General features: G+C 36.6%; 3 protein-coding genes across 3 annotated transcripts; all 3 read right to left on the bottom strand.

Annotated features, from left to right (window-relative positions):
* Nucleotides 1-6,575: 6,575 nt before the first annotated feature.
* Nucleotides 6,576-8,489, bottom strand: LOC131359870 (ovarian cancer G-protein coupled receptor 1-like). Its single transcript, XM_058400044.1, has 2 exons — nt 8,484-8,489; nt 6,576-7,875 (listed from the first exon to the last, which is right to left on the bottom strand). Exons 1-2 carry the CDS (start codon nt 8,487-8,489, stop codon nt 6,901-6,903), a joined length of 981 nt encoding a protein of 326 aa, XP_058256027.1. The 3' UTR covers nt 6,576-6,900.
* On the bottom strand, nt 8,477-10,231 carry bdkrb1 (bradykinin receptor B1). The gene is made up of 2 exons (XM_058398433.1): nt 10,076-10,231; nt 8,477-9,994 (listed from the first exon to the last, which is right to left on the bottom strand). The coding sequence occupies exon 2, from the start codon at nt 9,990-9,992 to the stop codon at nt 8,937-8,939; it is 1,056 nt and encodes a 351-aa protein (XP_058254416.1). The 5' UTR covers nt 9,993-9,994; nt 10,076-10,231; the 3' UTR covers nt 8,477-8,936.
* Nucleotides 10,232-11,428: 1,197 nt separating this feature from the next.
* LOC131359808 (B2 bradykinin receptor-like) lies at nt 11,429-12,926 on the bottom strand. Its single transcript, XM_058399942.1, has one exon. It carries the CDS (start codon nt 12,732-12,734, stop codon nt 11,688-11,690), a length of 1,047 nt encoding a protein of 348 aa, XP_058255925.1. The 5' UTR covers nt 12,735-12,926; the 3' UTR covers nt 11,429-11,687.
* Between the last annotated feature and the right edge of the window lie 814 nt (nt 12,927-13,740).

Genomic DNA, 13,740 nt, shown 5'->3' with positions numbered 1-13,740 from the left:
GATATAGAATTTCTATTTGTGAACTTATAATCCATGTCTGGCAGAATGTTCTATTCTAACAGGAAGAATTCAAATGTACATGCAAATCTTGTCCAAATGAATCATCTGTCTGATTCAATAACCTGTTTGACAAAAGAATCCTCTATTTCTGTTTAGACTTACAGCATTTGGTAGGCGCCATTATGCAAGCTATTCACAGACATTTTCTGCCCATTTAGTGCATTAAATACTCTTGTTTTTATTAGCCTATAAAATGAACTTTGACATGTTAGAAACATGCTCATATGTGACAAGTGCAGAATGCTTAGAAATAATGCTTTTATTAATAATATTTTTATTATTTGGAAAAATGCAGTCATATTATGATATCATGACCTTTCATTTACCTTAGATGCTGAATTATCCAGACACTCTGATACCTAAAACAGGCCTTCAGATATGATTGTAATCTGTTGCATCCCTAAAAGTGAATACAAACTTGAAATAATGAAACAGCACTTTAATTATAATGGTAATTAAACAATTCATCCAACATCCATTACTATGTTTACAAAATGGATGAAACCATAGGGATAGCTAGATTTATTGGAACAGTTGCTTAAAGAATGAAAATATGTAACTGATGTTTGAGTGAATTCATGTTTAATCATTTTGGCACATGTTTTATATGGTAACACTATGTAGCTTTGTTAAGGCAAGCAGCATGTGCTCTGTGGCTCAGTGGTACAAGTTCTATCAGTTATCAGGGTGTGTACAGAGTTGAAACTAAAATGTTCACTGCCTTAAATAAGACCCACAATGCAGTGCAAAAACCAGGGAACATCGGTGCTCACTATGAACCCTTATTGAAAATTCTGTAATTTTTAAAAATATATTTTGAGTCAACATTTAAGTGTTTAATGATTTTTTTTAAATCACTAGCTAGCCTATGATCCTACTTGAAGTAGCATTTTTCATAATACACTTTAAACAATATAAAAATATATAGGTCCTGCCTGTTACTGATAAATACCAGTGGTGATGTTTTACAACGTGAGTACTTTGCAACCTTGGGGTAACCATGGACAATCAACTGTTCTTTTCCTCCCATGTTACTAATGTCACATGCTCATGTCAGTTTCTTCTGTACGACATCAGAAGGATTCAGCCATTTCTATCCACACAGGCTACTCAGGTGCTTGTTCAGTCTCTGGTCATTTTGAGACTGGACCACTGCAACTCTCTACTGGCAGGTCTTCTCCAAATGCAATTTGTCGACTGCAAATGATCCAGAAGGCAGCTGCATGACTTGTTTTCAATCTGCCTAAGTTCTCCCACACCACCCCACTGCTGCATTCCCTCCAATGGCTTCTGGTAGCTGCACGCATCAGATTCAAAACACTGATGCTTGCCTACAAACCCCAGAATGGACCAGCACTATCTCACCTCAAAGATCTTATTACTCCTAGCACTGCACCTCACTACCTCAGATCCACTAGCACTGCTCGACTGGTCCCACCATCTCTCAGGGTAAAAGGTAGGTATACATCTAGACTCTTCTCTGTTTTGGCACCGAGGTGGTGGAATGAACTTCCCCTAGATGTCCGCACAGCTGAGTCACTGACTGTCTTCAAATGACGACTGAAGACCTACCTCTTCTGGAAGCACTTACACTAGCTCTTATTTTTCCCTGTTTATTTTATGTATTCTTGTATGTTGTATGTACATATTAAAAAAACAAAAACAAAAAAACAATATCTCAGCTTTTAGATTTTTATCCTAAGTCTGTGACCTATTGAACCAGTGTTAATGCATTCATTGATAGAAACTTCAAGGCACTTGAAGGCACTTGAAGGCACTTCAAGTGTCTGCCAAATGTCAGAAATGTAAATGTAAATGAGTACGATGTCATGTTGGCAGAAACTGTGTCATCTGTGTCCCTATGTGTCATGAGCCAGGGTTTTAAACTCATGTATATGAGAGTTGAGAGCCTGACTGAAACACAGCAAATGTCTCCACTGCTGTGATTGGGCTTATATATTTCCACAGGCATGTGCACATACAAATAACAGTCTAGTTATAGTCTAATGACAGTTCATTTCAGCAATTCTTTATATGCAATATTTTATCATTATTGTATTATTATTATTATTCTTTTCAGAATGTGTAGTTAGGCCACATTCATTTACTGTATCTTGGTTTAAATGAACTAATATAATGTTGCAACCACTAGAGGGCCAAGAAGTACAAATATAAAGTGTGCAGCGTGTTGTGTAAAGGGCTGGTAAAAACCAAGAACCCAGCCCTCAAAACTATATGCAAAGTATATCATCCACAGTACATAAATAAACAAAATTGACCTTATGGAGAGAACCAATAACTTCCAAAACCTATAGACTGTAACAACTGAGTATAAAGAAAGTGACAGGGAAATTATAGCTGGCAAATATTGTACTCGCTGGATTTTGTGCCTGTGTGTGTGAGAGACTATCCTGTAGGATTTAAAGTCTAGTAGTTATACAGAGCTTAGCTGACACAGTCAACTGCGGCCATGACCCAAGACATTAACTCTATTATGTAATGTGAAAGAAAGATGTTTATATAGTTGAGGTCACCCTCCTTTAGCTTTACATCTCCAGATCCTCATTAAATTATAGCAGAACTGTTACATCTGTCATCTCCGTGGACATATCTAGAGTACAGTACAGCAGACAGCATAGGCACATGGATTATGAATTTCCTGTTACAGGTGTCCTGTGCTGCATATTCAGTACACCATGACTTTCCAGTGAGAGGAGAATAGAGAGAAAGAAATGCTTTGGTGACAAAAACCAGCACCTAAATGTGGCAATGGGAACAGTTCTGCCTCTTTGGAACAATTCTGTCAGCTGAAAGGAAATAACGTAGAAGGAAATGGGAGAGATTAGTGTTAAGAGAAGGGTGGGGTTAGAGTTGTATAAGTGGTATTGATGAATATCTTTATGAAATATAAAAAGATAACTGGCCTTGTTCTGACCATTACCCAGAATTTCTGGCATGTAACCTGAAAAAACATTCAGTAATTTTGGCTCACTATACAGACAAGGGCAAATTTCTTGACTATTCTCTTCTTCTTCTTCTTCTTCTTCTTCTTCTTTCTTTCTTAGTTGCTTTCTTTCTTTCTTGCTTTCTTTTTTTTATATATAAATAACAAAAACGACAACAATAATGGGTCTGTTACATGATTAGAGAAAGCAATTAGGCATAGATAAAATAGAAAAATTTAGTGGGGAAGTAAATCACTTTCCGTTTGCCTCTTCAATAAAAGAGAAAGCTTTCAACACTGCTGACTCAGCTCATTTCTAAAAGCTTCTCTGGCAGCGAGCAGCCTGCCAATGTCCCCATACATTAAGGACAAAGATGAAGTAATCCGCAAACTGAGATCAACAACAAGATAACTTCAAGGGCAATGTGAAGGGTATTAGCATACCAGGCAGAATACAAAGAGAACTACACTAGCTGAGTCATTTTTTTAATTATAGAAAACCTACACAGAAAAAATGATGTAACTTAGAAGCCTATATCTATCCATTCCAACATACATTGCAAGCAGGATGATCTAAAGCCGAACAAAATCCTTTTACTTTCTTTGTATGTCATCCAGTTTGATTTGTGTGGAAAAAATATACTATTTTGGCAAAAGTTATAAGGGGACACTCTGAAAAGAAACCGGACTGCTTTACATATACAGCTTGTGATATGTTCATTGTCCTCCTATGTTTTCATGAACACATGGGAAAATTGAATTGGACATTGAATGATGAATGGACATGGCAGATATTGATCCTGTTTTCTTTTATCTGTTGCATACTTAAAGAACCTTTTCAGTTGTACAGATACAGTGCACCACACAATTATTGCTCTTTTGACACACATATGCGGTCAGCTGGTCAACAATCTCGTTCTGATGGTATAATAATATAAAATTGTTGTTGATATGATAATAATAACTATAATGATGACATGATATGACAATATAAATAGTCTTTGAGAGAATCGTATGTCTAACAATTGTGCATAAAATGTTACAAAATGAAAACAAAATACAATAAAGTGCTTACTAAGAAACATGGAAAATTAGGATCTTGGAATCTTGGAATTTAGCAAATACTCCATAAACAAAAAGATACCATCACTAATATTACTCATCCAATTTGTGCCTTAAAATTCAAAGAAGCTGTACCATGTCAAGGTTGCTCCCGGTCGAGAATTTAACTGGAGAATTAAGTGTATTAACTTCAAACTATACCTGCAGAGCTAAGGATATTTTAGATTATAGTGTATAGTAGAGTTATGAATTGTGTTGTGTTACAGAGGGCTCATCATTCCATGAGCCTTCCTGTCCTTTGGATTTGTGCAAGATCTTGGAACAGACCACTCCCATCTAAAAAGAAATGTTTAATTAGGAGAAGGATAAAGGTGATCAATCAGATTATATAAATATATAAAAATTATATAATATAACAAAACAAATCACATTTATATTGATCTGCAGTGAACCTTCCCATTGACAGGGCAAATGGAACTAAACCAGAACAGCAAACTGACATGGACAGCGAAACAAAGCGAGCAAGTTTTCCTTTCATTTGTTGCTTGTAATACACAAGGTATACATATAGTAGACAATGTGTCCACTAAGCACATCTAAGGCTTTATGAGAGGATACCAATGTTACTAAGTAGTACTAGTATTAATACTGTATGTATTGATAATTGTATCTTTAATATGAATGGTAATGGCTTATTTAGGTTCTAATAAACCTGTTCATACATTTCAGTTAGAAATCCCAAATGACTTATTTTTTATATTTGTACAAATATTTATGGAACATGTATTACTGACTGCAAGATATTTAAATGAATGTAAATGAAATTTCCTGAAGGAACTAAGTTTTTATTTGTCTCCATCTAGCGTTAAAATTGTGAAATGTAGAATTAATCTTCCCATTAATCTAGCCAATACCTTTAAACAGTGACATTTATCCTCTCTCTCTTTCTCTCTCTCTCTCTCTCTCTCTCTCTCTCTCTCTCTCTCTCTCTCTCTCTTTCAAAGACATAAATATAAGAACACATTCGTAGTCACCTACTCTGAATATCACAACTGTTTGCAAAGTAAACTCTGATAATCAATTTGAATGTTAATGGGTTCAGAAATATGGCGAATATGACCACAGTAAATTAATTACAAAAGAAAAATCCATGGCATTTATAGATACCACAGCAGCAACAAAAAGACATCTGACAATAAACAGTTGAGTGTGTTTAAAACATTTTACTGAATGCAGACATAGTGTCTGTCTCTATAAACATTGTGTCTGCACCTTCTTTTTGTGGAAAAAAATTGTCTAAAGCTTGACTTCCTGTTTTTTTTTTTTTCCTGCTGTAACAGTGACCACAGACTCAAGAGGGAGTGAAGTATTACCGCATGTAATGACGCCACTGTGGATGGAAAATACTGTGTTTATTTGTTCTTTTTCCCCCCCTCAGTATTCAGTGCTGCATAAGTAATTAGAGAATTATGCTCTGGTTGTTTTCCAAATTGTAGCCAGAACGTTTACTAGCCAGAACACAACAAACCTAACTGTACTGTCATTTTTAATAAAGAGTTTAATTCATTGATTCATTTGATTAATTACAGCTGACAGCCTCTTTCTCTCTCTGTCTCGCTCTCTGTCTCCTTTCTTTCTCTCTTCTTTGTCTTTGCCTCTGTTTTAAACCAAATGTTACACTTTCAGCTAGAAGTGAACTTTGCACTTTATTAGATCCCTGTACAATTTCTCATTAATTATAAAACACTACTAATGATCTGTGAAGTCATGAAATGACATTTTTAATTTTGGTTTATTCTGGATTGATGGTGGCTGAAATCTTTCCAACAAAACCATTGAATATCCTATTTGGTAATGGTACAGTCATAAAAACTTTTCAACTCATGACTGATGTTTTGAAAGCTATAAGTCAGCCTCAGTACTGTCATGGCTTTGCATATAAACAGCTGATATACTTGGAGCTGATTATTTGAGAAATAAAATGAGGTTTGCATACCAGAACATTTACATTATTCTACTCTGTATATCTTTAAAATGCAAAACCACTCTCGATCTGAATTGTAAAACTGGATCCATAGGCTAATTTCCAGGAAGACATTATGCAAATTTTTTGTCTGGGCAAACAAATGCATATGCATAAAACAGTTATTAGTAAGTGTCTAAACTCACAAAAAAGTTATCAGGGTTTACAAAATAATCATTAATAAAGCATCCAGTATAGAAATTTAACTGCATCATACAAAACATTTGCACTTTTAGTATAAAAGTTACACTTACTACTATTTTTTTTAACTTTAACACAAAAGTATTTTAGTAGTAGGAGTCATGGTTGAGTACAGCTATTACTATATCATTACTATAATATTATTATTGCTTTTAGCTTGTAAGTTAATGCTACACACCTTTGAGTAGATAGCTATTTTATTTGCTTCAGTGAAACAGTTTCAGTGGAATGGCACAATATCAGGTGTAATAATAATAATAATAATAATAATAATAATAATAATAATAATAATAATAATAATAATAATTGTGCTTTAGCAATCAACAAAAGGACTATGCTTACTTTACATTCATCAGTGTGGTAGACATTTTTGCATTCTTATCACCAAACATCAAACAAATTGCTAGTTAAAATTCACATGAAGTCCAGTGAAGGCATATTCAGAACAGTTTCAAAACAGTCAAAAATCAAAGTGGTTTGCAAAATTACAGTAAATGTTGTTGCTTTTATTGCATTAGATCAGAAGGTCATAGACTTTATATGGTAATTTGAAAAACAATATCACACAATATCATATAATAATATTACAACAATAAAAAGTATTGTATTATTAGCAATCGTTAGTGGAGGAAAAACTCATTACAGAAACAACACGTGATAACTGACCCTGACACACCTTATAAACCCTTATGATCTCTGCCTTGGCACTTTCAGTTATTAAACAATACACAATTGGATCTAATACACTATTAATTGTTGTGGTTGCAACAAACACCATGTACCAGTTTCTTAGTTGATTGGCAATGTCACAATTTTTCTTTTCTAACAACCCCATGACAAGCATGACAACCTGGTAGGGGGTGAATGAAACCATGTATACAACCAAGAGAAGGCACAGCAGTTTTCGGATCTTCTCACGCTCGCTAGCCACTGTGGATACACTTTCTCGGAGAGACCTCATTATCTGGTGAAAACAGAAAGCCATCAGGAACAAAGGGATAAGAAAGGACAGTACAACCCGAATAATAGCCACGTGGGAGCTGTGTGAGTCCATAGGTATCTGCGTATCACATAGTCGGCTGAAAGAGAATTCCTGCAGGTCATCTGTGTATGCCAGGAAGCCAATCTGCAGAGAGAGCTCTATGAGCCATACAAACATGCTCACCAAGGCTGCTGTTTGCACCTTATGTGCTCTGGCAAAGTAGAGAGGATAAACCACAGCAAGGTAGCGGTCCATAGAGATACAGCAGAGCAGTCCTGAACCCACATAGAAGCTGTTGTACATGATCACTGCGATGAGGCTGCAGAGGGTATCGTTCACTGTGTGATTCTTAGCTAGCATGATCCATACAGGCAAGGTGATGGTATATAACAAGTCAGAAATAGACAGATTGACCAGGTAGACTGCCAGGCTGTTTCCCTTTTGCATTTGAACCCATGCTACATACAATGACAAACAGTTACCTGGAAGTCCAATGATGAAAAAGAGAGAGTAAACAGTTGGGTACATGTAGTCTTTCACTACATCGTCGTATACACATGAAGAATTGTTTTTATCCATGATTGCTGTAAGGAAGTTGTGTGTCTAAAGGTTGTACACACATATTTTTCACATTGATGCTGGTCTGAGTAGGTGTTCTAGCCAAATGCAAATTCAGTTAATGCAAATGCAGCATTTCACATAATGGGCATAATGTTCTTTCTAAGAAAAACTTCATAAGATATGGATGGTTTTTTATGGATTTTTTTTCTCCCCAGAACTAACTCATTGACTAACTTATACAGTGGACAAGGAAAGCAACAAAGTTAATGTTGTTCTATATGAATGAATCCATTTGGCAACAATCCCCAGAAATGACTACTGAAAGGGGAGAAAAGCTAGGGATTGCAGTTGCAAGATGTGTCTTTTTCAGTTAATCAGTTAATGGTCTGGGCCACAGACAGTTTTTGGTCAGGTGAATAATGTCCATTCTTGGTTGCTGATTTTGAAGATATCGTTTTACTTAGCTACAATTACTTAGCGTCACATGTATCTGTTTTTTGTTACACTGACATACTTAGACTGGAGGAGGTGCATTTCAGTCCATTAAAGGAAGCATGGAATGCAGAGGCTTTACATTTATTTTGTATATGTATGCAATATTTACACTCATATATGGTAAAGTGAACTGGAAACAAAAATAAATTCCTTACAGACATCGCATAAGAGAGTTTTATTGTTTTCAAAATGCACATATATGAGGTTACACATATATAGCTCTTTCCCCCACCTGCTTCATTATGAAATAATAAAGGAGATTTCTTTTATAAACAAATTTCCAAACAAAACAACAAGGCACAGCATATTAAATGGGTGGTGCATGGGTCAACACAAGGTCAGTACAAAACAGCAATACTGCTGGAAACAAACTTCTGACAGATTGCCTAGTATGGTAACTGTTTAGACAATGTTTACAAGTACTTAGAAGTGCTATTACAGGTAAATGTAAATGTTTGAGTATATCCAGAACGCTCAGCTGGTTACTGATTATAATCATTTGTGCCTAATACATGCAGTACATATGCAGTGCTCATTTCTACCACTACATTGTGAATTGGCTGATGAAACACACACACACACAAACACAATATGCACATATTTCAGCTTTACAAAACAACTGCTTTTATTTGATCACTCCTTGTTGATATAACTGAACGTTGTATTGTGGTGGCCACCGACCCAGTTGAGCTCTTTCTTCTTTTATAGATATCACTGACTTTCCTTTTGAAGTAGCGACCACTGCATACATAAAGCAGTGGATTAAGACAGCTGTTCAGAAACGCTAAGTATGTGGTAAATTGAGATCCGACATCTAAGATATGACCCCAGGCATGGGAATCCAGGACGTCAAGGTCATAAAGTATATCCAGGAAGGTGAAAATATGGAATGGAGCCCAACAAATGAAGAAAAACAGGGTCACAGCAGAGACTAGCACTGTTGCCTTGTGGTCAGTTTTATCCTGTGGAAAAACACCATCCATTCTTTTGTGAAGGACCCACAGAATATTACCACTACAGAAAACAATCGCCAGGAGAGGAAGAGCAAAGCCCAACAGGACCAGTTGAAAATGGTGGGCAAGTTTCCAGGAGTCACAAGGGTAATGAATAATGCAGGCATCTGTCTTTAAACTTGGGATGTACTGCACTCTCCTGAATGTGGCAGTGGGTATGCCCATGATCGCTCCAAAAAGCCAGAGACAAAAGCAAATGACCTTTGCATTGCGTCTCCTCCTCAGCCACCTGGCTTTCATAATAAGTACTAGTGCAAGGTAGCGGTCTACATTCACCATCACCAGCATGTAAATGCTAGCATACATGTTAACAATAATGGAGAGATTGACAAACCTACACAGAAACTCTCCATATGGCCAGTAGAAGTAGTTGAGGATGTTCATGGCCCAAAATGGTAAACAGGCCAGGAGGATTAGGTCAGCTAGTGCCAGGTTTCCCAGGTAGATCTCAGGTACAGTCCAATTGCCCCTCTGTAAGAAGAACACCAACAATACAAAAGCATTGCCCAGAATCCCAGCCAAACATACAATAAATATGTATGGCGGTACAATAGCATGAACAAGATGCCAGTCTGATGAGTTGAACAATGTAGGAGGGGAAAGTGTGGAATTTTGAAGTTGTACCATTTCTACATGTTCTCCTTGATCCATTCCTTTAAAATAAAAATACAAATTTTAAAGAGAACATCATTAAATTGCATTACTACATTGAAACATGTGAGAAAAAAACTTACCTTACAAGTCAATTTTTGTCCTTTGTAAACTAATACTCAAAACTAATATTAAACTAACTACTAATGTAATCCACACTGCTGAGATGGAGTATAGTGGGTAGGGTTTCCTTGATTTCTCTCAGTGCAAAGCTTTTCCTGAATGACTGAACAGGGAGCACACATCATGGTGTACATAACCACATTCCTCTCCTCCCACAAGTCCTGAGTGATTAATCTTGTTTATATTTCAAGATTACACCCTGAAAATGCAACTCAAACTGATAAAAACACACACACAGACATCGTAGAGGTGTAATAAAGGTTTCTGTTGAACTTTTGTACATTTTTTTTATATCCACAGTATACATATATACTGTATATATGTATATAATATGTATGTATACTGTGTAATATACTTCTGTTTTGTTTGGCTTTGCAGGACATTTTGCTTGCAGGGTTTTGGTTCGTTTGTATGATGAACCATTTATATCCATGTATCCATGGTCTCTTCCATGATGGATAATGCTCTGGGCCATAGTTTCTGGAGGTCTACCTTTCATGCTTACATGAGGAAGAAAATAATGTAAATCACGTAGTTATCTTTTCACAAACCCAAATGAACACCTGTAAGAGAGTTCAGTGTGCAATATATTACACCGTAATCTCCACCAAACTGCACTGAAGCAATGTTCTGGCATGTAATGGCTTGTAGTTGTAGTAACTTACCAAGACACTTTATCTTGTTTTTTTCCCTTGAATATGTCATATCTATCATAATATATTATAATATGTCTATCTAACTTGACATTAACATGTAGCAATATGTCTATCTATTTATCTATTTATTCATCTATCAATAAAGTCTATCTATCTATCTATCTATCTATCTATCTATCTATCTATCTATCTATCTATCTATCTATCTATCTATCTATCTATCTATCTATCTATCTATCTATCTATCTATCTACCTGTCTGTCTATCTATCTATCTATCTATCTATCTATCTATCTATCTATCTATCTATCTATCTATCTATCTATCTATCTATCTATCTATCTATCTACCTGTCTGTCTATCTATCTATCTATCTATCTATCTATCTATCTATCTATCTATCTATCTATCTATCTATCTATCTACCTGTCTGTCTATCTATCTATCTATCTATCTATCTATCTATCTATCTATCTATCTATCTATCTATCTATCTATCTATCTATCTATCTATCTATCTATCTTGTATAAAATAATATAAGTAAAGTATGTCACACATAAACAAAATTTTTGAAAAGCTTTATTTGCACTCAGCAATAAGAAGGTTAAATGTATCCTTTATAACAGAGTCATTTACAACAGCACTTCTTGCCCTGGGAGAAATCTAAAATCTAAAAATCGCATAAGCATAAACAGCCATATTGGCACCACAAGAGTGCCAAATTTAAAAAGCAAAATTTTGCAAAATTGCATTTTGGATGAAGAGCACAGAACAGACCTAAATCAAACAAAGTATGTCTGTGTACAATACATAATCAAGAGTGGTATATGAACAGTAAACAAAGAAAAGCTCAGTTAGTCTGTCAACTATCTAACATTCACATAACAGCAGGGGTCACTATAGATTCAGCTCAGGTTACACTCTTGTGCACTCTGTATATCTTAGACTGGAGTTGATTATGTGAGCTGGATAGACTCCCCAGCCCCCCAAGTTCAGAATCTGAACAATTACTCCTTTAGCCCTTTGCCTGAAGTGTTTTCCTACTATCACATAGAGAAAAGGGTTGAGTGAGCTGTTGCTATATCCAAGGTAAGTAGAGAGCTGCGTACCTATGTCCAGACTGTGTATCCACAGACAACCAGATATAACATTAAAATGATATAGTGTGTCCAGAAACATGAAAATCTGAAAGGGCAGCCAGCAGAGAATGAAAACGGACAGAACAACAAGCACCAAAACTGCAGCCTTCCTTTCTGTTTTCACAGCTGAACACCTGCTCACCTGTTTGTCACTCAGAATTGCAATAATATGGTAGCTGCAGTAAGAAACAAGGGGTACAGGAACTAGGAAACCCACCACATTGACCGTCATGTTGTAACGCAGTCTCCACCCAACATGAGGGTAATCCATGTAGCATGCCTCTGCCTCAAGGTCAGGGAAAAACTCCACAGAGCGAAACAACAAGGCTGGAAGGCTGAGCAAAAAGCCTGTGAGCCAAATAGCCACACAGATAGCCTTGGCATGGCTGGTGCCTTTCCGTCTCCCCACAGACATGGGCCTTGTCAGAACTAGGTACCTGTCCAAACTAACCAGCATGAGGAACAGCACGCTGCAGTAGTAGTTCATACCAATTATGAGGCTGACCACTTGGCACATGGGCTGTCCAAAGTACCAGTTGAACTTGTGAATTATAGTGATGACCCAGAAGGGAAGGCAGCACATCATGAGGAGATCAGCAGCAGCAAGGTTTCCCAGATAGATGTCAGCCACAGAGCAGTGGCCTTTCTGAATGCAGAACACAGCAAGGACAAAGGCATTACCAAATGCTCCCAGCACACAGATGATAGACATGTAGGCCGGCTGTATGGAATAGACCCAATCCCAAGCCTCTGTGACATTACAGTGCAAGAGCTCCCAGTCTGAGAGTGCCAGTGATGGAACTGTCGTCATGTTGAAAGTCATCAAAAAGGCTGCTCCAGGGAATGGATAAACTAAGAAAATGAGCTGTGTTGTGAATGATATTTGGGATAGTAAAAATTACCAAGAGAGTAAGATACTAAAAGATAGTAAGAAAAGATGGTGTAGTGAGAATAGTAGCCAAAAAGACTTTGGTAGGCAGAGCAGAGTGAGGCAGCCCTCTTTATTAGAGAGAGGACAAAGATTATGCTTGGTTGCTAATGGAGCTAATGAACTCTTTAAATAAATGATGCTGAGATGAACATCAAATGGAGGCAACAGATGGCCGATCTTATCTGCTTGATTTCACACTGGGAAAACTGCCCTGTTCAGAGTGCCATGTGCGTTTTACTTGAGGCATGACAAATGAGTATTAAATGATCTATCAAGGATCATGTGATCTGTGTTACTTGTGTGTCTCATTTGTAACATTAAGTTATATCAGTGTTCTGGCCATTTTTCTTAATAAGATGACTACCTGGGAATTTAGCACTCAGCCAGCCACTGTTTTAAATCATATAAAACCGTCACTATTATACTATCATACTACTACTTGTTTCTAATTACTAATTTCTGACCTTCAGGCTTACTATTAACTGCCATGGCTATAGATTTGGCTTGAATTGTTACTGGAATTACTGGTATAAAACTGTAACATATTATTTTCATATTATAATTACAAGACTGAGATTAGTGTTTACAAATCATGCCTTTTACTGAAAGCAAAAGAAATATGTTCCAGGTTGCTTCCAGACTACTAGTATTCACCTACACAAATTGATGATAAAGTCTTGTTTATTGCTAAGCGTGGTCCTTGTGGTTATGTGTGGGTGATCTAAATACTGGCGTCTGCTTTGACAGCATGTCTCACCGGCAACAGCCTTAGGGAAAACATAAACCACACCACTCTTTCCACAAGTGGCGAGACTGTGACACATTACTCGGTGTGACCCAACCTTTATTGTCTGGAAAAATACTTTGAAGACTTTGACTAATAGTTGTCTGCACATTT

Source organism: Hemibagrus wyckioides, linkage group LG09 (assembly GCF_019097595.1).
Source record: "Hemibagrus wyckioides isolate EC202008001 linkage group LG09, SWU_Hwy_1.0, whole genome shotgun sequence".
Taxonomy (NCBI): domain Eukaryota; kingdom Metazoa; phylum Chordata; class Actinopteri; order Siluriformes; family Bagridae; genus Hemibagrus; species Hemibagrus wyckioides.
This window is presented reverse-complemented; position numbering and strand designations above follow the sequence as displayed.

Bases quoted from the DNA above. Each gene is read 5' to 3' on its own strand.
- bdkrb1 (XM_058398433.1), bottom strand. From the start codon at position 9,992: ATGGATCAAGGAGAACATGTAGAAATGGTACAACTTCAAAATTCCACA.
- LOC131359808 (XM_058399942.1), bottom strand. From the start codon at position 12,734: ATGACTTTCAACATGACGACAGTTCCATCACTGGCACTCTCAGACTGG.